Genomic DNA, 27,212 nt, shown 5'->3' on the forward strand with positions numbered 1-27,212 from the left:
GCATTCAATTTTTAAATTTTCTAACAAAATCTTTGTCAACACCTCTCTCTACCATTTACTTTCACCCCTCCTACTTATTGTAACCCCTCCAATTTTTCAGCATTCCCTTTCTCATTCATGTAAATAGAGTTTTTTTTTTTTTGGTAACAAAAATAACTATCTTTAGGAAAAAAAAATTTAGTCCCTTAACTTTTACATCCATTATCAAATTAGCTCCCAAGATTTAATTTTTTTCAATTTAATCCCTCAATTTGTAAGAATGAGTCAATCTGATTCTTCTGACCAAATTTATTAGCATTTAACCATTAGTGTTGTTTGAATAATATTTTTTATTAAAAATTTAATTGAAAACATTCATCAAATACACATTTAATAGATCTTATGGTCTGATCAGTATATTTTAAAGTAAAAAAAGAATTGTTTTAAGTGGCTTTATATAATAACAAATTTGGATAGGAAGATCAGATTGACCCTATTGACAAAGTGATGAACGGAATTGACAAAATTAAATTTAAAAGTACTAATTTGAAATTTGAGGTAAGAAATCAAGGGACCAAATTGAATTTTAGCATAATCTTTACTAAACTACTATTAATATAGCTTATTTTAGTCTAGGGTGTGTTTGGTAAAGGGATTTTAAACCACACTTTTTTAAAATACAGTTTATTCAATGTCATTTTTTTTCCCAGGTACAACTTTTTCAAATAATCTCATTTTCATCAAAGGTCTTGCAATTCAATGTGGTAATGACATTGCCTACTATTTTCAAAGGAGGGGTCTAGGGTTCATGTCTCCCTCCCCAATGAAAATGTATAAAAATAACTAAAAATCTCAATTCAAACTGTTGAAAAATAATTTGTACCATGAGACACTTATGCTGCTATGCATATGTATCCCATCCCATATGCACCACGTTTTAGATTAGTTCATTATTATTATTTTTTGTGGGGATAAATAATTAGATAAATTAACTAAATAAAAGGTAAGTTGGAGACAAAATTTACTGCGTTATCAAAAGGAACAATTTTTTTTTTTTAATTTTTTATAATTCAATAGTTATAATGGGAGAGGAGATTTGCATTTTTTTTCCTAAAATAGTCAAGGCATCAACATAACTATACGACTCAATCTAGAAAGAACTTTAAACTTCTTGTTAAACTAATCTTTGAACTCTAGTTAAACTAAGCTCATGAATCACTTATCATATGATATGATAATAGTTTGCACTAATACAAATAACCCACGTATTATCACCGCTGGATCATAAGAATCCTCGTATCACTTCACATTATGCTTGGTCGAAATTGAACTATTTAAATAGTGACGTTTCAACGAGTATGTTGTACCTGCAATGATTAGCCTCATCAAGAACTCGTAGTATTATCGTCACATGGTGCCAAAGACCAATTCTCTAATCCCAAATTGACACATTCCAAACTCCAAAGTGGAACGAGCAACATACGACCGTTAAAACGCGTCAAATTGGTTGATTTTACACCAACACATGAACTTACGCTCTACTTTCGCTTGTGCCGCCTTTGGTCTTTTTTTGAAACCTCATCAATACTTTTATATATAAAAAAACCCAAGCACCGAACCCTACCATATATACTTTCTTTCCAATTTCCAAACCCTAAAAGTTTTTTAAGGAAATTTCTATGTTTCTGAGACCAAACAAAAAATCTTTCTTCTTGATCAAAGAAACATGAAGAAAGCAGAGTCAGAGGCGAAGGCAATGGCAGAGGAAAGCTCGTATGGCAATGGAGAAACCTGGGTGAGAGGCCCATTGCTGGGCAAAGGAGCTTTTGGGTCTGTATTTCTTGCCAATTCCAAGAAACCCAAATCGCGTTTTCACTGTTTCCCTTCAACCATGGCTGTCAAAACCGCCGAGGTTTCACTTTCCGCTTCGCTTCAGAAAGAGAAGGAGGTTCACGACAATGTTCAAGGCTGCCCTTTTGTTATTCACTGCTTCGGCGAAGAGATCACTACTCAAGAAAATGGCGAGAACATGGTTTACAACTTGCTGTTCGAGTACGCTTCTGGAGGAACTTTGTGTGATTTGATCGAGAAATCTGGTGGGTCTGGATTACCTGAGTCCGATGTTAAGCGCTACGCGAAGTCGGTACTACAAGGGCTTAGTCATGTTCATGATTGTGGCTACGTGCACTGCGATTTAAAGCCTGAGAATGTGTTGCTTGTGAGTGCTGCTACTGGCGAAAGTTTTGTGGCGAAGATAGGGGATTTAGGGTTGGCTAGGAGGTCAGAGCAGAGGAAGAAGGGGAGGTTGGATTACTTGAGGGGCACGGCATTGTATATGGCACCTGAAACTGTGATTGAGAGTGTGCAAGACCCGAAGTCTGATATTTGGGCTTTTGGGTGTGTGGTGTGTGAAATGCTCACTGGGAAATCTCCTTGGGATAAAGAGGAAGAGTTGAATACAGAGGAGCTTTTGGGGGTTATAGGCAATGAGCGTGTATTGCCTATAATTCCAAGTGGGATTTCGAAGGAGGCAAGGGATTTCTTGAAGGCTTGTCTTGTGAGGAAACCCATGTTCAGGTTCACGGCTGAGATGCTTTTGGATCATCCTTTTCTCGCCGGTGTGGATGAACCTGAACTACCCGCTGTTCCTAGTTCTTCTTGGACCGAGGCTGATTTTGAGCTTGGTGGTTATTCTTTTTCAGATGATGATGATTCGACCTCTTGTTCATTTTCAGGAGATGATGAAGATTTTGGAGTAGAATTCGTTGTGAGCTCAGATGATGAAGATTTTGAAGTAGAATTTTTTGTGAGCTCAGATGATGAAGCGGCTGTTGTCGGTCAGAAGAGGAAAAGGGTTGCATTTGATGATGACCATAAATTTAGGACAGTAGCACAGTCTAATTTGAAGTTTCCAACTTCATTCGTACCTGTTGGAGCTTAATTCTATATTGTTACAAATTTTGATAGAGTAGTCGTTGTATGCTATAGATAGTAGGCATTCAATTGTACTTATTCTTAGAAATATAATTGAATACATCTGCATCAATTTTTTGCTAAAACAAGGTTGGATTTTTGCTTTTTCCATTACTGTGCATATTTTGTTTCTCTTTTTATTTTCTGTTGTTGTTTGACTCCTGATAGTTGAGAGAATTGTGTATACTTGGATAATTTTACCCAATCTTGGATAGCAACACTTCCAACAACTGCAAATTGTACGCTGTCTTGTATGATTCAACAAGTAAGATCCCTGCTGTTATTTGCTGTTTTGGTCAATTAATAACTCCCACATATATTTTGGGTTGGGAGAGAGAAGGGGGGGGATGGTAACAAGAGTGGCCTGTTTTTTGTTTTTGTTTTTATCTGAAGTGAGCACGCATATTGTCAAGATTATGAATCTAGGAACCTTCAGCCTGAGGGAGAATGATTTTCTAAAAACCCATGATTTTGCTGAAGGAAAGCATTTAGCAGCTTCCTATGCTTCTCTAAAAACTTCCCAAAAGCAATTTTTTTTTTCATGAAATTTTATAGCATTCCTGAGGTTTTCTGTTGGGCAGAAGAAGTGCTGGCATCTTCAACCTCTAAAACTGCAGCAATACTAAAATCATGACTAGAGCCTGGCTGTATAGGATGTAACTTCTCACATACCACAATGAAAGATTCTATGTACGGTGAGATGTTCTGAGAGCCTGCAGGAAGTGGCTGAATTTGAATAAGTCTCTATTTTGCTTATGCAAGTACTCAGATCCAGCCATAGAGGCTCCAAAGCTATATTTATGTCCCTTACAGCCTTACCTGAAAAAGAGCAGCTGTATACTCCTTTTCAGGGAGAATTTGTGGATCATTCTTTTTCCCATTCAGTGATGCAACAAGAGAGCCTAATGCCTGCAGAATTCCCTTAAGATTGCAGCTCATCAGAAGATGATGTACTGAGGAGTGCCTCCACAGCTTCACCATACAAGCCTAATTCATCCATAGCAGATGTAGCCTAATCTTGAACAGTTCCTGCTAGCTCAGTAAAAATAAATAATAATGAGTTGGAGCATTTGCCAGTTGCCGCCACTTTCTTTATCACCTCTGCCACTAGAGCATATGCATTATCTGACAGCCCCTCTCGTGCAAGCAATGTGCATAGAAGTCAAAGTTCCGCTTTTGGCAGGTTAAGCAATGCATTTTGAGTATCAACTTCAGTATGTGCACCAGAAGTGAAATCAATTGATTTTTTGTCTTGCTACACCTTTCTGGTTTACTTATCATATCCCACAGATGGAATGGGAATGTAATTGTTCATAAATATTTCTGTTTTTGGAAACAGAAAGGGAAGAAAGCTTAGGAAAGTTGCAGTGGAGTCGAACAATTGCAATTTAAGATCTTTTCCAAGATGTTACTGAACTACAGAAGAGGGAGGCTAGTTTTACCTTAATTAAGTATCATTTATGTTGAACAAGGCATTGCTGAGTTGTGTTTTCTTAGTTCAGAAAAATATTGTTCTCTTTGACTTTGAAATTGATACTTACTATAAAATTTCATATGCACATCTCTTTTTCAAATTGATTATTGAACTTTGTAGTTTTGATTTTATTAAACTTAAATATGAATTAGGTCATAATAAAGAAGGATTATAAACAATAGAGTGATCTGCTTCTAAACCAAGCATTTGCAGCCATCATTCACACGGTACTGCCTAATCAGCAGAAGTTTTGGCAACTACTTCCTATCTACCGCTTTCCTGGCATTGAACTGTGATAGTATCTCTCTTAAAAGGGATAAAAGAAGTTGTAAATCCATTTTAGTTGCAATCTCTTTAGTATCTCTGCTGTAACAGTGAGTTGCTATTTCAGTAAATTAGGAGCTCCCACATCTGTTCCCCTGAGTGGCTAAGGATGTAGTGCATGTTCTGAGTTACAGGCTCTACTTTCTTGCTTTTGTGTTAAGGATTATGCATATTATATATCTTAAACTTTTCAGAGATGTATTACATGGGTCCATGAGCTTCACTTGACAAAAAGAGGTGAGTCATGAAGCATCAAGCTCTTGGAGCACAATTTTACATTAGTACATTGTTTGAGTCACAATTTTACATACTTACGTTTGACTACTGTGATAGAATGATTTGGTCCCAAGTTTTGGGTATTTAATTTCTAGTTGAGTTCTTTTCCTGGGTGGATGAATTCAGAGTTTCCCTTGATGTGCTGGATATAGTTTAGCTCTTGGGAACTTGGGCTTTTAGGCTATCATTCACCCAATGATAAAGCTAGACTCCTTGATTCTTATTTATGGACATGGTGTTTTTATTTCTTTGCTAGTATCTTCATCTAGGATTCTGATCTTTTATATTTTTGGCATGCCCTATGATATAGGTGTTCAAACCAAATGCACATCTGGATTTCATCAATTGGATTTTGCATCTTTCTCAAATTAACCATACTAATTCGTTCCATTGAGTGTCGCACTGCTGCTTACTGTAACTATAACTGCAGGGCTCTTTTGCAGTCTAGATTTGGTGTTGTCATTGAATTCTTGCCAGGACATTTTTTCGTCAGAGGACAGATTCATCATTAGAATTGTCTATAATGTCTTTGAAGCACTATTTGGTTAAAGAATAAGGTAGAGAAGGCAGTTTTTAAAAGGGGTTGCTTTAATAATTGTATATTACTGGTAGATTTCTATTAACACGTCTAGGCTTCTCATTTCTTTGGTACTTGTCTACCCCACAACCCACCCCCACCCCCCCCCCCCCCGCGCGCCGTCCTCCTCTCTGACTTCAACTTTCTTTTGTAGACAATGTATTTTTTTCTATGGAAGAACATTACTTTTGGTGCATGAGACATCTCTTGCATTTGTATGATGTGTGGGACACCATTGTTTACTAAGCACCCCAGTGAATAGGTATTTGTGTCATGAGTATGACTTCTGAGTTGGAAATGTACTTCATTTATATTTATTGTGCTTGATTTACTTCCCTTTGTAGTTCTTTGTTAATGAAATCTTTACCTACTAATTAAAAGTGACTATGCTACATCAAAATGATGTGTGCATACAATTCTAGGGAGATACTGAGATGTTTCCACATGCACGCGCAATTACAGAACACTTTTAATTTTTTCTGTTTTTCTGAGTTCGGTTAAGGGAACATCCTTTTTAGATCATATATTTTTGTTTGGTAAAATAGTTTATGACTTATATTTGGTCAACCCAATTTTTTTATCCAAGAGGATGTGGTTTTCCCTAATACAGCATATTTGAAGTTTTCCTCTAATGAAAACTTTTAACGTGTTATTGGCCTAGGATCATGTGAGAGTTTTGATTCTTGAACTTATTCAATTGTCCAATATCAATTCAAGCTTTTCGTCTGATGAAAAATTTTAAACTTTTTGTGAAGTGCGTAGAATTGATAGAAGCTCGCTAAAGAAATTTGATTTTGGTGATGGGCATCATTTATGTGTTTTTTTTTTTTTTTTTTGGGCTTTATTTCTTTTTCCTTTCAGTAGCTGTACTTAGTGAAGTTAAATTTCTTCTAAACTTGGCTTGAGCTTTTGTGGTAGACTTTTCATGAGAATTTTTAACTTTTAGTGAAATGCATAAAAGCTAGCTAAAAAATTTATTTATCCAAGACGATGTGTGGATTTTTAACTTATACCATTGCTCCGTGTATGAAAATTTTCAATGCCAATTATATATTCAAGATGATGTGTGGATTTTGAATTTATTCAATTGCCCGTATCTATTTGAAGTTTTCCTCTAATTCTTATCCTGCAAAACAACATTGACTTTTAATTCTTTCTTGTCAATATTGCTTGATTCTGCACTTAGAAGACTTCCACTTATTATCTATGTACGTATTGATTCATATTACATTCTGCAATATCTCTTGGCCAACCTCACTTGAAAGTTATAATTACATTGTATACAACTTCAAGATCAAACATTTCCTGTTTCCATAGCTTATAATCCTCTGTTATCTCTTTATGATCACCTATTTCTTTTCTATATTAACCCCATTTACAAGGGCTATTTCTTTCAACTTCACTAGTTTTAGTTCTTCTGACTCTTAGCATAACATATGAGTGAGCTTTTGCTGTAAACCAAGTCATCCAACTGACAGGCAATCAGCTTGCATTAGGGTATGTTGGTGGAGTTACGTATTTCAGACCCATGCACCTGTGGGACAATAACTCTCAAAACCTCACAGATTTCACTACCCATTTTTCCTTTGCCATTGACTCACAGCATAGAAGTGTATATAGAGACGTGCTTGCATTCTTCCTTGCACCTGTCAGTTCAAAGTTTCCTAAAACAAAAGGTGTTAGTACTATTGATCTTACTCACGATGACCAGGCATTAGACTCAAAGGATAATCCTTTTGTCGCAGTAGAGTTTGATATCTATAGCAGTATGTATTTGGATCCCCCTGGGGAACATATAGGTATTGATGTCAACTCCTTGAAATCTGTTGCTAATATATCATGGTATAGTAATATTGCTATTAAGGAAGGGAAATAAAATGAAGCTTGGATTAGTTACAATTCTAGTTCTCATAATTTGAGTGTTTTCTTCACTGGTTTTAGATACAATGTTCCATTAAGGCAGTTCCTTTCCACAAATGTTGATTTGAGCCATTTCTTACCTGAAGGTTACTTTTGGATTCTCAGCTAGTCTCAACAGGAAATTCATCTGCAATACATAACATTTATTCATGGAATTTTAGTTCAATTTTGGAAATTGATGATAACATAACCATCATTAAAGATCCGGTGTCAAGCCCCAATATTCCAGCCCCCAACCAAAGGAAAAATAATGCATTGGGGTTAGCCGTGGGTCTTGGTTCTGGTGGATTTGTTCTGGTTAGCGGGTTGGCATTGGCATTGGTTCTTTTTGCCTTGTGGAAAAGGAGTTGGAGGAATAAAGAAGAAGATTATGTCCTTGATGATTGTATTGATGAAGAATTTAAAAGGGTAGAGGACCTAGGAAGTTTTCATACAATGAATTGGTTCATGGAACAAATGATTTTGATGATAAAGAAAAGCTAGGCCAAGGAGGATTTGGCGTGGTTTATAGAGGACTTTTAAGGGACTCAAACACCTTTGTAGCTATTAAGAGGGTGGCAAAAAGGTCTAAACAAGGAATAAAAGAGTATGCATCAGAAGTAAAAATTATTAGTCAATTGAGATATAGGAATTTGGTGAAACTTATTGGTTGGTGCCACAAAAAAAGAGAACTTCTCATTTATGATTTCATGCCCAATGGAAGCTTAGATTCACATATTTTTTAAAAAGAAAGTACATTGATGTGGGCAGTGAGGTACAAAGTTGCTCAAGGCTTGGCCTCATCCTTGCTCTACTTACATGAAGAATGGGAACAATACGTTTTGCATAGGGATATAAAATCAAGCAACATTATGCTTAATTCAAATTTTAATGCTAAACTTGGGGATTTTGGGCTAGCTGGGCTTGTGACCATGTCAAAGGGGCACAAACCACTAATTTGGCGGGCACCATGGGTTATATGGCACTAGAATATTTCACAACTAGTAAGGCTACTAAGGAATCAGATGTCTATAGTTTTGGAATTGTTGCACTGGAGATAGCTTGTGGTAGAAAAGCAATCAACCCCATCCCCATGGCCATAGAAGAGTAGGTAGTCATGGTGGAGTGGGTTCGGGAGTTCTATAGAAGAGGACAGGTAGTTGAAGTAGTTGACCAAAGGCTAGGTGGAAATTTTGACGAGCAACAAATGGAGTGCTTGATTATTGTTGGCCTTTGGTTTGCTCATCCTGATTACAATCTCAGACCTTCAATAAGGCAAGTAGTTCATCATGTGCTCAATTTTGAAGCTCCATTGCCTATTCTCTTATTAGAAATGTCTGTGCCAACGTATGTTGCTCTAGTAGTGAATAGACTATTTTCACTTAAAGCATTCTATGTTACTATTGATTCTTGGGGAGGACAAAACGAATATTTAAGCTATAGTCACAACACCAATTTCTCACAAATTACCTCTTCCTTTGTTGTTTCTCCATTTGCATTGCTATTGCTGTTAGAAATTAGACTTGTTTTAATAAATTTTCATTAATAAATAGAGGGTTTTTTTTTATTGAATGTGTGTGGAGTAAATGTGGGGAGTATAATAAAGTTATGCAATAAATATAATGGAAGTTAATGTGACATGATCTAGTATATATAACTATTATCCATCAATTTATAACCAAAAGTAAAAGAAGAGAAAAAGAAAACAAAAAGTTCTTATATTTCCAGTTGCATGGTATAGAATATATATTCCTATGAATCCATGTATTTGTAACCAATAGTGAAAAACTATCATTAGGTGATGCGTGAGATGAAAGAGAATTATTATTTAATATTATTTATGTTTGCAAGTCAATTGTATTTTTATGTTTTAGGTCCTAGTAGTTTATTGGGCTTTTAGTATTTTAATTTAGAAGTAAGGTTATTTTTGTAATAAGGCAATTAGGGTTTCCTAGCCAGCAAGGGTATTTTTGTAATAAGGCAATTAGGGTTTCCTAGCCAATTAGAACTAGGGTTTAGTAATCCTTTATAAGCAACCTATTGTACTCCTTGAGGAGATAGTTGATATTTTTATGAATGAAAACAATGGCCGTTTGGTCTTTCTTTGATCTAGTGCTGACTCCAGGTCTACCCTAGGTGCTGACTCCTAGTGGTTTTCCCCGCTTGGTGCTGACTCCAAGCAAGGCCTAGGTGCTGACTCCTAGGTCATATCTTTTATTTTTTCGTTATTTCAATTTTGTTTTGGTTGTCCTGCGTCAGTTTTGGTATCAGAGCAAACACCGATCTGTTGAAGCATCACTGCAGGAAAGAGCCAGAAAATATCACCCAAAAAAAAAAAAAAAAAAACCCACAAGATCAACACCCACCGCCTCAAAACCCATCAACCACCAGCCGCCGAAACCCACAAGATCAACACCCACCGCCCCAAAACCCAACAGCCACCAGCCGCCGAACCCATTATCACGTCGACCACCGTCATGTCTCGTGCCGCCACTGCCTTCCCTGTCGTCGCACCACCACAGTTGTCAACCCCTAGCCCCACAAGCCCATCGCCGAGCAACCTTCTTTCAATTTAGAGATTCCGCTCTCTTTCATTAGTTTCTGTGGTTTCTTTTTCATAAGTCTGTACTTTGAGTCCGTGTCTTTCAATTTAGAGTCTTTCGTTTGACTTTCTTTTAAAGTCCGTGTCTGTAGCTTCTTCAATTTTAAGTCCGTGTACTGTATTTTATTATTTTGCAAAAATAAAAAATAAAAAATAAAAAATAAAAAGAAGAAGAAGAAGAAGAAGAAGTCTTGTTGCTGCCAGCCCATTGCACGTATAGGCCCCAAAGCTGTTATCCACAGTTGCTGCTAGCCCGTGACTATAGTACAGTAAGTTGGCCACTATCAAGGAGAAAATCATAGTAGCTATTTGTTGAAGCACTATTTTAGAGAATCATGGAAATATTAGAAGCACCTTATTTTGATGGTTATGAAACTTATCCACGAGATTTTGTCAACTGGATGAATGGGATGGAGCGATTCTTTGAGCAAGCAAATTTTGCAGATAACATAAAGGTTAGGTATGCCAAGTCGAAGTTAATAGGTAAAGCACAAAGGTTTTGGGAGAATCTTGAACGTTTCCGCTATATGGATTATGAACCTGCCATTACTGTGTGGGAAGATATGAAAGAAAAGCTTTGTGATGAGTATTTGTCACCATACCATCGAGCTAAGTATCTGCCCCAATCTCAGTGTGGTACTTTACAAGTTGAAGCAAATGCGATGACTCCTCATTCTCATCCCATATCATGTCCTCAGCGCACTTTTGAACAATCTACCAAGGAATTATCTACCAGGAAAGTAACGAAATTAACTGAGAAGCTCATGAAAGAGATTCAAGACAGGATTGCTCAAATGAAGCAAATGAAGACTCCACCTGATTCAATTGGGAAATCAAGGATAATTGATCACAATGAACTTATTGCTGCCCCCATAGAAGACAACATTGATGGTGATATCTTGGTCGTGGAGAATCCTCCAGCAACACCAAAGCCTAATGTTGACATAGACGTACATGCCTCGACAAGTGTTGCTTTAACAAGCGTGCAAGGAAATGAATCTATTGAAGAACAGCCAGGTGAAAAGATGGCACCTAAAGAGAGTATTACGTTAGAGGGTGCACATGATGTGAAAGTTGAAGTTGTTGAATGTGCTTCTGATCAACCCTCCACAGTCCTTGAAGATCTACATCTTGGTGAAGTCGAAGAGGTTGAAACCAAAGTGCTTCCTATGGCTCATAAGGTTCAAGAAGAGATTATACTGATTCCACACATTGATTTTGTTATTCCAAATGAGTTTGATGCGGTGGAATTCAAGGTTTTTCTTTTCCCTATGCTCCCTAAGGTGATTTCAAACTTGAAGCAAGTGTTGTTTGTCAGCATCCTAATCCTTCAATGCTTTAAAACTCGAGGTCGAGTTTTCTCCAACCAGAGGAGAATGATGCGGGAGATGAAAGAGAATTATTATTTAATATTATTTATGTTTGCAAGTCAATTGTATTTTTATGTTTTAGGTCCTAGTAGTTTATTGGGCTTTTAGTATTTTAATTTAGAAGTAAGGTTATTTTTGTAATAAGGCAATTAGGGTTTCCTAGCCAGCAAGGGTATTTTTGTAATAAGGCAATTAGGGTTTCCTAGCCAATTAGAACTAGGGTTTAGTAATCCTTTATAAGCAACCTATTGTACTCCTTGAGGAGATAGTTGATATTTTTATGAATGAAAACAATGGCCGTTTGGTCTTTCTTTGATCTAGTGCTGACTCCAGGTCTACCCTAGGTGCTGACTCCTAGTGGTTTTCCCCACTTGGTGCTGACTCCAAGCAAGGCCTAGGTGCTGACTCCTAGGTCATATATTTTATTTTTCCGTTATTTCAATTTTGTTCTGGTTGTCCTGCGTCAGTTTTGGTATCAGAGCAAACACCGATTTGTTGAAGCATCACTGCAGGAAAGAGCCAGAAAATATCACCCAAAAAAAAAAAACCCACAAGATCAACACCCACCGCCTCAAAACCCATCAACCACCAGCCGCCGAAACCCACAATGTAACAAGATTAGCCTGTTTTTGGTTTTTTGATCTAAAGTGAGCACGCTTTTTGTTAAGATCATGAATATAGGAAGCTTCAGCTTGAGGGAGAATGGTTTCTCCAGCAACCCAGGATTTTACGGAAGGAAAGGATTTAGCAGCTTCCAATGTTTCTCTGAAAACTTCCCAAAAGCAATGTTTTATTCATCAACTTTCAAAGCACTCCCTGAGGTTTTCTGTTGGGCAGTTCTGGCAACTTGATCCTCTAAAACTGCAGCAATACTAAAATCATGACAAGAGCCTGGCTGTACAGGATGTAACTTCTCACACACCACAAAGAAAGATTCTGTGTATGGTAAGTTATTCTGAGAGCCCGCAGGAAGTGGCATTATTATACTAGAGGGTCCAAAGCTGAATTTGAATATCTATTTTGCTTATGCAAGTACTCAGATTCAGCCATATAGGCTCCAAAGCTAAATTTATGCCCCTTACCTTAGAAATACCAGCTGTATACTCCTTTTCAGGAAGAATTTGTGGATCATTCTCTTTCTTATTCAGTGATGCAACAAGATAGCTTAATGCCTGCAGAACCCTTAAGATTGTGGCTCACCAGAAGATGATGTACTGAGGAGTGCCTCCACAGCTTCACCAAACAAGCCTAAGTCATCCATATTAGATGTAGGCAAATCTTGAACAGCTCCTGCTGGCTCAGTATTAAAAAAATAATAATAATAATAATGAGTTGGAGCATTTGCCACCAATTTCTTTATCTCCTCCACCACTAGAGCATATGCATTACTTGACAGCCGCTCTCATTCAAGCAATGAGCATAGAAGTCGAAAGTTCCGCTTGTGGCAGGTTAAGCAATACATCTTGAGTATCTACTTTAGTATGTGCACCAGAAGTGAAATCACTTGATGTTTTGTCTTGCTACATCTTTCTAGTTTACACTTGTTTACTTATCATACCTACAGATGGAATGGCAATGTAATTTTACTGTTTTTGGAAACAGAAAGGGAAGAAAGCTTAAGGAAGTTGCAGTGGAGTTGAACAATTGCAGTTAGGATCTTTTTCAAGATGTAACTGAACTGCAGAAGAGGGAATATAGTATTATCTTAATTATCATTTACTCTCTTTGACTTTGAAATTGAGACTTACTATAAAATTTCATATTCACATCTCTTTTTTCAAATTGGTTATTGAACTTTGTATTTTTTATTTTATTAAACTTAAATATGAATACAGTTCATAATAAATAAGGATAATAAACAACAGAGTAATTTGTTTCTAAACCAAGCATTTGCGCCATCAGTTACACTTCACTGGCTAATTAGCAAACGTTTTAGCAACAACTTCCCTTTTAACATTATCTACTGCTTTTCTGGCATTGAACTGTGATAGTATCTATCTTAAAAGGGATAAAAAGCATTTGTAAATCCACTTTAGCTGCAATCTCTTTAGGATCTCTGCTGTGAGTTGCTATTTCAATAAATTAGGAGCTCCCACATCAGTTCCCCTGAGTGGCTGAGGATGTATTGCATGTTCTGAGTTACAGGCTTTTAGTTTCTATTTGCTTGCTTTCATGTTGAGGATTATGCATATTACATGTGTCCATCAGCTTCACTTGACAAAAAGAGGTGTGAGTCATGAAGCATGGGTTTGAAGCATCGAGCTCCCTCATATTTGGAGCATGATTTTATATAAGTGCATCGTTTGAGTCACAATTCTACATACTTGCATTTGAGTATTGTGATAGCTTGATTTGGTCCTCAGTTGTGGGTATTTAATTTCTAGTTCAGTGCTTTTCTTGGGTGGATAAATTCAGAGTTTCCCTTGATGTGCCGGGTTGAGTTTAGTTCTTGGGGACTTTTGGGCTTTCAGGCTATCATTCACCCAATGGTAGAGCTAGGCTCCTTAATTCTTCTTTATGGACATGTCATTTTTATTTCTTTGCTATTATTTTCATGTAGGAGTCTGAGCTATTATATTTTTTGGCATGCCCTATGGTATAGGTATTCAGCCAAATGCACAATCTGGATTCATCAATTGGATTTTGCACCTTTCTCAAATGAACCGTGATAATTTTGTTCCATTGAGTGTTGCAATGCTGCTTACTGTAACTATAACTACGGGCCTTTGTTGCACTCTAGATTTGGTGTTGTCAGTGAATTCTTGGCAGGATCCTTTTTTTGTTGGAGGGCAGATTCATCATTAGCAGAATTTTCTTTAAGGATAATGTCATTGAAGCACTATTCAGTTAAAGAAAAAGGTGGAGAAGGCAGTTTTTAAAAAGGGTTGTTTAATAATTGTATATTACTGGTAGATTTCTATTAACACATCTAGCCTTCTCATTTCTTTGGTGCTGTCCCCCCCCCCCCCCCCCCTTTTTTGACTTTTTCTATGGAAGATTGTTACTGGAGCATGAGACCAGATCTTGCATTCATATGATGTGTGGGACACCATTGTTTACTAAGCACCCCAATGAATGGATTCCTTTCCAGGTTTTAAATGCTCAATAGTTTTTGTGATGAATAGGTATTTGTGTCATGAGTATGGCTTTTGTATTGGAAATGTACTTCATATATAATTCCTGTGTACTTGATTTACTTCCCTTTGTAGCTCTTTGTTAATGAAATCCTTACCTACTAATTAAAAGTGATTATACTACATTAAAATAATGGGTGCATTCAATTCTGGGGAGATACTGAGATGTTTCCACATGCACTCACAAGTACATAACACTTTTAATCTTTTTCTGTTTTTCCTACTTCGGTTAAGGGAGCAGTCTTTCTATGTCATATATTTATGTTTGGTCAAAAAACCTATGTCCTATATCTAGTTAACCAAATTTATTTATCCATGAAGATGTGTGGATTTTTAACTTATACCATTGTCCCTAATACATATTTGAAGTTTTCCTCTAATGAAAACTTTCAACACATTATTGGTCTAGGATCATGTGAGAATTTTGAACTTAATACACTTTTTTTTGAGTGTACCAACCTTCGATCTGCGGCACTCGCATTTAAATGAAATAAATATCTATATCTCTTTAGCATGTTATGGCCTGACATCCTGATCTTTCTGAAGGTTTCGTCCTTCGAATTCTGAAAGTACTGAATTGTTGAGAGCGGTGAGTCAGATCTGAAAGGATCAACCGAGAGGAAAGTCAGGCAAATCTGGCTTCTTTGATGAAGAGTGGGGGAAAGCCAGTCAAACCCCTTCCTAACCCAGCTCACCTAGGGAAAAGCAACACTCGACATCTATTAAACAACACCAGTTTGTGGGGGAGGTCATCGGCAAGCATGCGCCAAACTTTGCTCCGAATGATCCACTTCAAAAGAAACATAAATCTATTTCCTGGCTGTTAACGCAGCTTAGGAAAGATGATAGCTCCATAAACTTTCAAAGGACAGGAAAATCCCATTATGGTCGAGCCTTCCTTCTCCCACGTGGGGCCTGCCTAGGGGAATGCTACCGCTTACCTTAGACTGCTAAAGGGAAGAGAACGGATTGCCGTCTATGATACAGGTATGAATTAGCTACTCAAAAAAGGAAAGTATATCATAAGTCCAATACGACAGGCTACCCCCCTTTAGTGATTAGACTAGCTCTTGAAGGGGGACATCCTTAAGGAAGAGTATAGGGGCTTATACAATTCATTTGTTCTCCTAGAGGCTCTCGAACTTTCTGTGATCACTATACGGTGATTGTGAAATTGGGATCTTGAGGGTTTACAACTCCTTAAAGCTTCCCACAAAGCGGCTATCCTGGTGGAGATGAGACGGTCTACCCCGTCTTTTTTACACATACGAGAAATCACTCACTAACGGACAAGAGGTGTCAACAACGTGAGCTTTACTGCCTGGCTTTCGGCCTTCTTAATCCAACTTCATTACTCTTTGAGACTACTGACTACTTGGAGTGTGAGATACGCGGATGGGGAGTACGTAGCCGAACAACCGCAGGGGCTTCCAGTAGTGATAGCTGAACTAACCAGATGGGTCGCCAGGAAGTCGCTATCCAACCGCAGGTTGGTTTCAGCGCACTTAGTCATCCCGTAAGAAGCTGCTGCTTGGCAGATGAAGCCTTTCTTCTTTCTTCTCGGTCCACTTTGGCTCCTGATCTTGAGCTCGCTTTTCTTGGCCTCAGGCAAAAGACTCCAGGTTTTGCCTAAGGCGAGTAGCAGACTCTGGTTTCAGTGCACATGTGGAAGGCAACTCTGTTTCTCGAATTCCATCCTTTTCTTTACTCGATGCGATCAACTACTCCTATATCATTGACATCAGGTTTGTACTCTAACAAACTACGCGAGCCTCCCGACGAAGCCAACATAAATCCTATCTGAATAAAAAAAGAAAAGGTAATTTCATTATGGTAGTATACCAGCCGCCAACTTCTTGGGTTGTGGGCAGAGAAGAGCGGACGTGGGGACTCAGGTCAGGGCGTAGCGTGGTCGAGACTCACACGACAGTCGATACTCAGGATTTCGTTTAGCTAAGTGGCCTGTAGACTAGAATAGTAAACCTCACCCTAATTTAACATATGTTCCTAGAGAAACTAACAATGAAACTGTTGTTTAATGTATTAATTAATTTGAGACCACTCTAGTGGTCAAAGTCAGAGAACGAGGAGCGGCTAGGCAACTCCAATCTCTAGGTGGGTACAGCGTCGGCAGTCGGCACCAAGTCGGGGGAGAACCTTAAAGGCACATAGTCGACTTACGAGAATCTTTAGTTTAGCAAATTCCTGAGACTGGAAAAGAAAGAGTGACCTCTCCTCTTTTTCCATCTTTTGAGTCCCAGGGCTCGAACCTACAATATAACCGTTATGAGCGGTACGTTTCAACCAATTAAACTATAAGCCCCTACGAATCGCTACAATTGTCGAGCTTCACATTTTAAATCTCGATAGATACATCTATCGAGCTTTAAAATATAGCACTTCTTCACTTGATTCTTGGGCAAATTTGCATGGCTTCAATACTTGGACTTGAATTCTTGTTCTTTGAAGTATTAAACACATCTTAGATCTACTCAAATACAAGTAAAGTGCATTTTGTCAAAGGATTAGCCAATTCTAAATGATATATGTTCTAAACATGATTCACATATGTCCTAACAAATAACAATGTGTCAGGTGGTGTTTATCATTCTATCATAAAATTATTTTATTAAAAAGGGTGTTTATTATATTAAAATTATCGAATAATAATAATAATAATAATAATATTTCATTTTCTTCTTAAATCTAGAATGTAGTTTGGTTTACTCAAAAGTTAATAAAAACTTTATATAATATTATATATGATGATCACTTTTAGGCATATAACTTTTTTAACAATTTACTCAATTTATCATCTCATCAAATTGTGAAAAGAATTATAAAATGACAAAAAAGAGGGATTTAGAGACCTCAAACGAAGAAATAGAGTCCAAAATCGAAATTTACGCAAAAAACTGAGTAAGATAGGACCTATTGAAATTTTTTGACTTTTTGGTAAAAAGTCAACGCCTAGTCAACGGTCAATGTTTAGAATCAACAGTCAACGGATGAGTGCTGATGTGGGACACTGACGTAGGCTGATGACGTGGCAAGATGTCGTCATTGATGATGCGAAATGTTGACACATAGTGATGATGTAACCCTAGGGCTGACGTGGCATTACGTAGATTGGTTTGGCGTGCGGCGACTCAATTCCAGCGCGAGGGAAGTTTTGGTGGAGCATGGAGGTGCATGAGGCGCATGATCGACTTGCAGAGAAATTTTGGCGGCACGTGTGGGTGTGTGAGAAGCCGTTTCGGGATTTTTCAAACTGGGTTTTGCTCGGTATAGTCTGATCTATCAATTCGTAGTCGTGGTTCAACGATTTGATAAGAGAAAAGACTAGATCTGAGGGTTGTAATGGCTGTGGCTTGACGACAGTAACTCACATCTGACAATGGTTACTGGATGAAGGCAAGGGCAGTGGAAGAACGCCAAGGATGACCATAGGTACTAGAAAGTCGGAGCAATTGTTCTAATACCATGTTAAGAATATAAAGTGAGAGAGAAAGATTGAATAGTCTGTATATTGATATATATTCTGTATAAATAACACTGCACAATAGAGACTCTTATATAGGCTAAGTATGTGTGACGTACAAGAAATATGAGTATACTACAAGTACAATATATTGGGCTAAGCCCGATGGGCTAGGCTAGACTAAGCTATATACTAACACTTTAAAATAGGTGAAGGGGGAGCAAACAGAAAAAATAAACAGTTCAGACCAGAGGAAGAAAAAATATAAGCATGGAGAAAGACTAACAAGGGTCGTCTATGGTACTCTTCAAGGAAGCCAACAGCACCATCCAGGATTCTCTTTGGCTGGGCCTGAGTTTTCTCAAGATAGAATTTGTTCTAAGCATTTCAAATCGCCCAAGAAGTCACTGCCCATCACTCAAGTGACGAGAATCTGTTTGAATAGCAGGGAAAAACTCTTAGACATCGTTTCGGCATTTTTGGAGCTTTCCTCTAAACAGAGCCCAGATATTCCTCGCAAGAGGAAATTCCCAAAGCAATTAAGTGGCCAATAGTGAATAGATTCGGGTTTGTTGCAGCAAATTCCACAGGAAGGGTCATGTGATTGTTGATTCATATTTCATACCACCACATGACTATTGACCACCAAATATATTAATTTATAATAATTTATGATGAAAAAATTATATAAACCTCATAATTACACTCACAAAATAATAGTTTTTTTTTTTTTTTTTTGAGAAACACTCACAAAATGAGAGTAAATTCTGTAACATCATTCGTTTTACTATTGCTATAAGGAATATTATCAAAACGTTTATTTATTTATTTATTAATAATAATAAGGTTTTAATTTTTAAAAGAAACAAAGTGCAAAGAACCCTATGGAGTAACGTGAAAAAAAGTCCTTGTAATTGTTAGTATTTTGCTCTATACCCTACCAATCACAATCCATCATACATCACTTTTTCTTTTCTATAAAGTAATCAAAGTTTAAAATAGAAAAATCTAGATACATGACATTCTATAGTTAGTGATTATAAAACGAAACACTATTAGAGTGACACAAATAATACAATTATGAACTATTGATGCAATAGTCACTTCACAAGTATAAGTTTTTGTGGAGTGGAAGGAATGAGACAATGACCGTGGTTCAAGTCTTTAAGAATGAGCTTCTCATATATATATACTTAGATTGAGTTATAGTAGAATTTCTAAGCTTAAAAAACCCTTAAATTTGCAACATGAACCTCATAAATTAAAAACACCCTCATCTGCAAAATAAAAATTGGCTTTTATCAATTGATGTATCCATTAATATTTTTAAAACTTTTTTCCATAAATTATTATTTTGAATTAGAGCAGGGCTGCCTGCGGGGCACATGGCTATTTGAAGATGTATGTTATCTTATCTTCGGTACTTGATTAGTTCTAGGAGTATAAATTATTCCATAATTGTTTTGTCACAACTCTGACGTGATAGATTGTGAGTGGTTAACTATCACTTACACATTACCCCACAATTTTTTCTTCAATCACAGTCTCTCACGTTACCATTGTGACAAGAAATTATGAATATTTTTGTGTTCCTCGCCTCTTTCTTCGGTACCGTTTGTACATGACACAAACCATAAAAGGCAAAACCTCATGGCTGGCATACTACGAACTAACGAAACAATAGGAGCATTGGCGAATTTTGTGTTTCAATGAAAATTTAGCTTTATAAAAAAAATGAATAAAAAAAAAAAAAAAATTTGCTTGATTAAAAAAAGAAAAAATTGTAACCTAACCTAACTTAAGTCAACAAATAGAAATAAAAAGCAAAAGAACCCCTAGAAGTAGTACTGGCGGTGTTTCTAATGTCTGTATTGATGGGCGGCGATTATCAAAAAAAAGTATCGATGGGTGGCTTACGAAGTTGTTGACATGTAATGGGGTGTGTTAGTGTTAGTAGGCCTGTCACTCTATAGCCAAAGAGTGTCGCTCTATATCCAATGGTGGCTCCAAAAATATTTTTCCGGGTAGATATTATTGACCAAAATTTAATAAAAAAATAACTTCATATATTGACCAAAACACACACACAAATACATAAAGTCTTATAATTTTCTTTTACAAATTTTTTTATTTTTAAATTTTTTCATGATAGTTTCATTATCAATGTTATAAGTTACAACTCTTTCAAAAGTTTAGTTAGATTAAAAATTTATTGGGATTTTTTTTTTTTTTTTTTTTTTTTTGTAAGGACTTAATATATTGTTAAGGGAGCCAAAATTTAAAGACAAAGTTTGGCTATAAACTTAGTTGTAGCCTAAGACTACAACTATCACTAAACAAATTAACATAGCTACATATTTTGAAAATCTAACTATTGAATTGCATGTTCTTTATGTTCTTAAAATACATGCCAAATTTTATGTTAATCGGATGTTATTTACTATTTAATTCATGAACTTAGATTTTTATGTAATTTTAGACTACAAAAACTCAAAATTTAAATATTTGATTGATGAAATAGCTATTGATTTTTTTATTTTTTTTTGAAAATTTGCAAATATGGAGGATATAAGAAGAAAATGTAATCCAATGGTGATTTGTCACAATTCACATCCAAATATATATATTGAGTAGAGTTGTAGTCTTAGTCTACAATTAAGTTTGTTGCCAAATTTTGTCCAAAAATTAATTACGTTGAACCTAAAAATTTTTAGGGTGGTCACAAATATTTCTTAAGGATAATAAAATCATTAAATTTTTAAAATTTATATATAATAATTAATTTTTTTGCTAGGTGAGGGTGGTCCAATGACCACCTTGAGCTTCATGTGGAGCCACCAGTGTCTATATGTTTATTCAATCAGTACAATATATACATACAATCCACTACTCATACATGACAACACATGAAGCAATTGTTGAAAATTTTCAACCAAGATCCACATACCAAAAAAGCAAAGGAATTAAAACATCCAAAGAACAAAAGGGGGTGAAAACTAAAAACAATTTACCAAACTCTCAAATATCACCAGTATATATTTATTTTTAAAAATAGTAGGTAGACAAAACACAACTGATGAGAAACTCGCCATGAGAATGAGAGGAAGAAGCCACAAGTTCCTACAATGTCAAGAATGGTTGTGTTTGTGTGAGGAAGGTGAATTAGGGTGAGTTTGGTTCAGCTTTTTGAAAAAGTGCATAATGAAAAAGTGGAGTTTTGTAAAAGTGCATAATGAAAAAGTGGAGTTTCAAAAAGCTGAGTGTTTGGTAAAAATTGTTAAAAAGTGCATAATGAAAAAGCTGAGTGTTTGGTTAGCACTTATAAAAGTGGCTTTTTGAGGGGTAAATGACCAAAAAGGACAATGTATATCTAAGGGAATTTATTTCATACTTTTTTTTTTTTTTTTTTTTTTTTTATGTGAGATTGTTTCATACCTAAATCAATTACTTCATCATACTTAAATCAATTTTTCTCTTTCTAAAAAAATTATTTTTTTCTTACCAATATTAGCTAATAATAACCTACTACTTAAGATTTATTGTGAAAGTATTGTAAAAATATTGTGATAAAAATTGATACTAATTTTAATTTGAACGTACTATTAAAATTATTTTTTTCTCTTTCTAAAAAAATTATTTTTTCTCACAAGTGTTAGCTAATAATAACCTACTACTTAATATTTATTGTGAAAATATTGTGATAATATTTCCTTCTTTTTCATTTTTTTTCTCCTCCACTCACTTACCGCATTTTCTTCTTTTTTTTCTTTTTTTTTCCCTCTTTTTTTCCAGTCCACACACGTACCCACTCTTTTCCTTTATTTCCTTCTTTCCTTTCTTTTTCTATATCTTTTCTCCAAGTTCCAGAACGTCCCAGAGAGTCCTCCTTCTTCCTTTTTTTTTTTTTTTTTTTTTTTTTTCAATCCTTCTTTCCTCCTTTCTTTATTCTTTCCTTGCCATTTCTCCAAAACACCAGAACATCTTCTTCGTCTCTTTTTTTTTTTTTTTTCTTTCTTCCTTTTTTAATCCTTCTTTCCTCCTTTCTTTATTCCTTCCCTGCCATTTCTCCAAACACCAAAACATTCTCCTTCTTCGTGGCTGAGAGGGAAGGGCTTGGAGATCGAAAATGGGGTCGGAGTCAGAGTCATCCGGGTTTGATTGGGTGGTGTTCGCCGATTTGATCGAACCCAGAGCTCGGTGTTTTTGACGCTTCGACTTCGATTTTGTCCTGTAATTCTCTATGCTATATTCTGATTTTTTTTTTTTTTTTTTTTTTTTTTTTTTGCATTTTGAGGAATCCTAATTTGCAAGGGATTGATTTTTTTTTTTTCCTTAGCTGATTTGGGAATTTGTTATAGATTTTTTTGTGTTTGGATTTGGGAATTTGTTATAGATTTTTTTGTGTTTGGATATGGAAATTTGTTGGGAGAGCAGAGAGATGAGATGAGAGCTGATGATTTATCAAGGGTAATTTGGTTATTTTTGGAAGAGCCCAACGGATCAATTTGAAAACGCGCATGAGCTTTTTGTTTATGGACCTCCAGAGCTCCATAAACTCAAACACGCGTTTCTTCACAAATCTAAAACGCAACTTTTTCTAAAAAGTTGCGTTTATTACTTACCAAACACTATTTTTGGGCTGGCTTTTTTGAAAACGCGCGTTTTGGGCTTCAAACGCTGAACCAAACGGGCACTTACACCTCTTCATTTGCAATCACAAACACATATTTGGGTACCACTAACACAATATGTAGTGCATATATGTGAGTGTGTATATATATATTTGGTATATGAGAGTTTTAATGTATTGGGTTTTAATGGGTCAAACCAATACATTTGCAACTAAAAAATGTCTAATATTAACATGTGGTGAGCATTATCCATAATTGGGTTCAACAGATGCCAAGCAAAATACACTCCAACTATTCATGATTTAATAGATACACATAGATGACAATACTAACCCACAACATAAGAAAATGCTAACAACAATGGGCACCAATTATTCATGAAGATAATGGGCTTAGTTATGCATCTTGTTTACTTTCAGCTAATCCATGCATCTTCTGAATCCAGAAAAGAAGTCAATGTGTTAAGATCCATAGCTTGATTTGGCTGAAAAGGATTAGTAGCCCTCCAATTCTCAAGCTTCCCTTCATCCATTAAATCTTTAAACTTGGCATCGCATCCAGAAACTTGCAAATCCAACTCAATGTTACGTATGTTGATTTCATTGGTTTGGTGGCCATCTGAATTTTGCACATCTGATCTCAAAAGGTAATTTATATCCAAATCTTTCAAAAAGTCAGAGATGTTATTCTCCGACTGAACTGAAGGAAATAGGTTTTCACTATTTCCATAAGGAACTATATTTTCATTGAACATTTGATTACTATCCGGTTGCCATGGGAGGATAACCTTTGTGCACCGCACTGCTTTTGGTCGAATCACAGGGTGAGCAACTGGTTTTATTCCTGGATTGGAGTCTGGTGTCAACTTTCTTATCCTTCCAATGGATTTTAATATTCTACTACTTTGTTCATGAATCTTGTCACCTTGCACCCTCTTGCTTAAAATGGTGTTCCAGTAATTCTTTATCTCATTGTCAGTTCGTCCAGGTAATCTCCGAGCAATGAGTGACCAACTGCAACAGTCGTTACACAACGTCTAGTTTGTAAGCACATTAATTTATCACTTTATAGTGTGACATTTGGGAGGAGGGAGGGGAATTTTCCCCAGACCCAAAGGAAAAAAAGACCATATAATCTATACGAATTTCCTCTAGTTCAATTGATTGACACTTCATGATATTTTTAATGAAAATATTCAGAGTTAAAATATTTCATCCTCCTTTGTAACTATCGAATTTAAAAAATAAAAATAAAAAACCCTCAGCATGCAAAATGAGTTTCTTTCACTTGTTTATGATTTGCACAATTGTGGATTTTATAAATTTTTTCTCAAAATTTAATTCACGGTTACTTATTTTGATCTTTTATTTAATACTTGTTATACTTATCACTATATATTATCAAATTTGCAATTAATAGCAATGTATAAGGTGCTTTTAACATTTCATCATAAAATTATTATAATTAAAAAGGTGTTATTTATCACATTAAAATCAGAGAATGATGATGATGATGATGATGATGATGATAATAATAATAATAATAATAATAATAATAATAATAATAATAATAATAATAATAATAATGTATTTAGTTTTCTTTTTAATCTAAAATATATTTTGGTTTACTCAGAAGAAGTTAATAAAAAAAAATATCTTTATACAATATTATATATGAAGATCACTGTTAGGCGTATAACTTTTTGAACAATGTAGTCAACTTATCATCACATAAAGTTGTGGAAAAAATTATACTTCTAATATTAAATAAAATTATTTAATATATATATATATATATATTTATGAATAATTTACTTAATCTATATTTAAATATAAAAACCATTATTTAAATGTATCACCTCAAATCTCAAATTATGGGTCTGTTTGGATTGAACTTATTATTGCTGAAACTAAAAACTGAAAACTGAAAACTGAAAATACTGTAGCAAAATAATTTTTAAATATGTGAATAGTACCGTGGGACCCATTTTTAATATTTTTTAGTTCGTGAACAGTGATAATAGTGGCGGAGTTAGGATTTCAATTCAGAGGGGGCAAGATTTAAAGACTATTTTTAAAAAGGAAAAAACAAAAACAATTGTATAAGAATTCGTTTAGAACTTGATTTGGACTCATTATTATACTCAGGATTATCCATATTTTCAATTAAGTACAAATATATATTTCATATCGAAACAAAAATAACCAATTTATAGTTAAGACAATTAAAGTGAGAGATTAATCTAATTACATAAAATTTAGATATCTAATTTGATTCCTTAAAATTTAGATATCTAATGTTGTAAACATGTCTATTGCTTTGATTGCTTTTAAATAATATCTACAATTCAAATTTTTTGTTCTCTATTCTTCAAAGTATTTAAATTTGGGTTTGTAGTAGAAACCTAGACCTAGAGTTTAAAATTGAAATGTCTAAGAGATGGAGGAGAGAGAAGATAATGGAGGTTTAGGGTCTGAAACTATAGTACAATTAAGGGCATTAGTTAGTTAGTTTTTTTTTTTTTTAATAATTATTTGTATAAAATATTAAAATATAAGACCTACCATCAATTGAAAATTTATGAAATAAAAAAGAAAAGAAAGTTGGGATAAACGTTCCAAGAATGGTAGTGACATGCTTAAATCTGGGACTTGATAAAAGTTTCTTTTTAAAACCAAAATGATGTAGCATGTTTTAACAGTGGCGTCAATCCTTCAATTGCTGTGTAACCTTTTTAGCTTTTCTTTTTCGGTAACAGAGCTACTTTGGGGACTGCATTTTGTTTTTTTCTTTATATCAGAGGGGGCAAACAGGTTAAACATTTAGTGTGTGTTTGTATATAGTGAGCGTTTGCGCTCGGCGTCTGCGTCCACGTTTTGGTGAGTTCGCGTTTTCTTTTTTTTCTTTTTTTTTTTTTTTTTTTTTTTTTTTTTGGCCCGCTTTTGTTGACTTTGGGGGGACAAATTTCACTATTATGAACAGTAAATGCACTGTTTATGTACTGTGCTGACACTGTTCACACATTAAAAAATATTAAAAATAGGTCCCACGGTACTATTTACACATTTAAAAATTATTTTGCTACAGTGTTTTCAGTTTTCAGTTTCAGCAACAATAAGCTGTATCCAAACGGACCCATAGAGCGTTGCGCGTCTACGTTTCACGTTTTCTGCGTTTTTTTTTTTTTATTCTCCCCAGCAGCAATTGTTGACCCGGTCCTCTGTGAACAGTGCACTTGTACACTGTTTACGGGTCCCACAAACTCCACTTTTTATCAACTTTTTCATTAAAAATGGGTCCCACAGCACTATTCACCCATTTAAAAATTATTTTGCTACAGTGTTTTCAGTTTTAAGTTTTCAGTTTCAGCAAAATAAATTCTATCCAAACAGACCCTTAATAGAGTTTTTGCTCACTTCTGCAAGATGTTACCATGACCTTTTTTTGGGTGGAGTCAGAGGGGGCAAGTGTCCTCCCTCGGCCCCCATTGACTCCACCATTGAGTGATAAACAGTGTATGAACAGTGATTTTTGTTCCTTTTATCATGAATTTATGTGATATTACTGTTCACGCGAAGAGAAAAAAATAATCTGAAAACGCAGACCCCACTCCAAATAGCATCTATATTGAACTGGCTCCGGAGGAGAAGAAGTAGATTTCCCGTACCTGTTACCAAGAAGCTTATGTAGTTTGATAATGAGATCTTCTTCGTCCTCAGCAAAGTTGCCTCTCTTAATATCTGGCCTTAAATAATTCAACCAACGAAGCCGGCAACTCTTCCCACATCTCCTCAGCCCTACAAAATAAGAAGTGTCAGGATGAATAATCAACAAAAGAGAACCACTTTGAGAGAAGAGAGAATATATAGTGCAACATATATTGTTAGAAGTTAGAACCAGCTCTTTGAGGCAGGTCTGTCCATTTCCCTTCGCCATGGATTTTAATGTAGTTTTTTAGGATGTCATCTTCCCATGCAGACCATGCTCCTCTGATTACACCTTTCGCACTGCATGGCCTCCTTTCCATTTCTGCCCTCTCACAACACTTTTTTTTTCTCTCTTTTAGGCTTTTGCTTCCACTACTCTACAAGGAGTTCCAAACCTTCTTATATAAATGTGCGACATAAAGCATGGCACATCTGAAATTATTATTAATATTATTATATTCATGGGTGTAGCATGTTTTCAGCGTTTAGCAGCAAATTCAAAATTTGCCTAATATTCTCTATAAAAGAAAGAAAAAAAGAACACCAGCGACTTTTGAGGCTATATTTATTTATTTATTTTTAAATGAATAGACTATGTGTAAGTTTGGATCCACGTTTACTTTTGCGTTTTGCGTTTTTTTTTTTTTTTTTTTCTTTTCTACACGCGTTTCAGACTTTCAGGAGACAAGCGCAACAGTAGAGTACTGTTTAGTACTGTTTGGCCCTGATTTTTTGACTTTTCTGTCCATCAGTGGGTCCGTGCACTGTTCATGGACCCACAAATT

General features: G+C 35.6%; 2 protein-coding genes and 1 pseudogene across 2 annotated transcripts; 2 read left to right on the plus strand and 1 right to left on the minus strand.

Moving 5' to 3' along the window:
- Positions 1-1,476: 1,476 nt before the first annotated feature.
- On the plus strand, positions 1,477-3,063 carry LOC126727469 (mitogen-activated protein kinase kinase kinase 20-like). The gene has a single exon (XM_050433145.1). It carries the CDS (start codon positions 1,706-1,708, stop codon positions 2,918-2,920), a length of 1,215 nt encoding a protein of 404 aa, XP_050289102.1. The 5' UTR covers positions 1,477-1,705; the 3' UTR covers positions 2,921-3,063.
- Positions 3,064-6,944: 3,881 nt separating this feature from the next.
- Positions 6,945-9,048, plus strand: LOC126728862 (L-type lectin-domain containing receptor kinase IX.1-like; annotated as a pseudogene).
- Positions 9,049-22,924: 13,876 nt separating this feature from the next.
- LOC126727471 (transcription factor MYB1-like) lies at positions 22,925-26,800 on the minus strand. Its single transcript, XM_050433146.1, has 3 exons — positions 26,618-26,800; positions 26,388-26,517; positions 22,925-23,733 (listed from the first exon to the last, which is right to left on the minus strand). The coding sequence occupies exons 1-3, from the start codon at positions 26,745-26,747 to the stop codon at positions 23,136-23,138; spliced, it is 858 nt and encodes a 285-aa protein (XP_050289103.1). The 5' UTR covers positions 26,748-26,800; the 3' UTR covers positions 22,925-23,135.
- Between the last annotated feature and the right edge of the window lie 412 nt (positions 26,801-27,212).

The sequence above is a fragment of the Quercus robur genome, chromosome 5 (assembly GCF_932294415.1).
Source record: "Quercus robur chromosome 5, dhQueRobu3.1, whole genome shotgun sequence".
NCBI lineage: Eukaryota > Viridiplantae > Streptophyta > Magnoliopsida > Fagales > Fagaceae > Quercus > Quercus robur.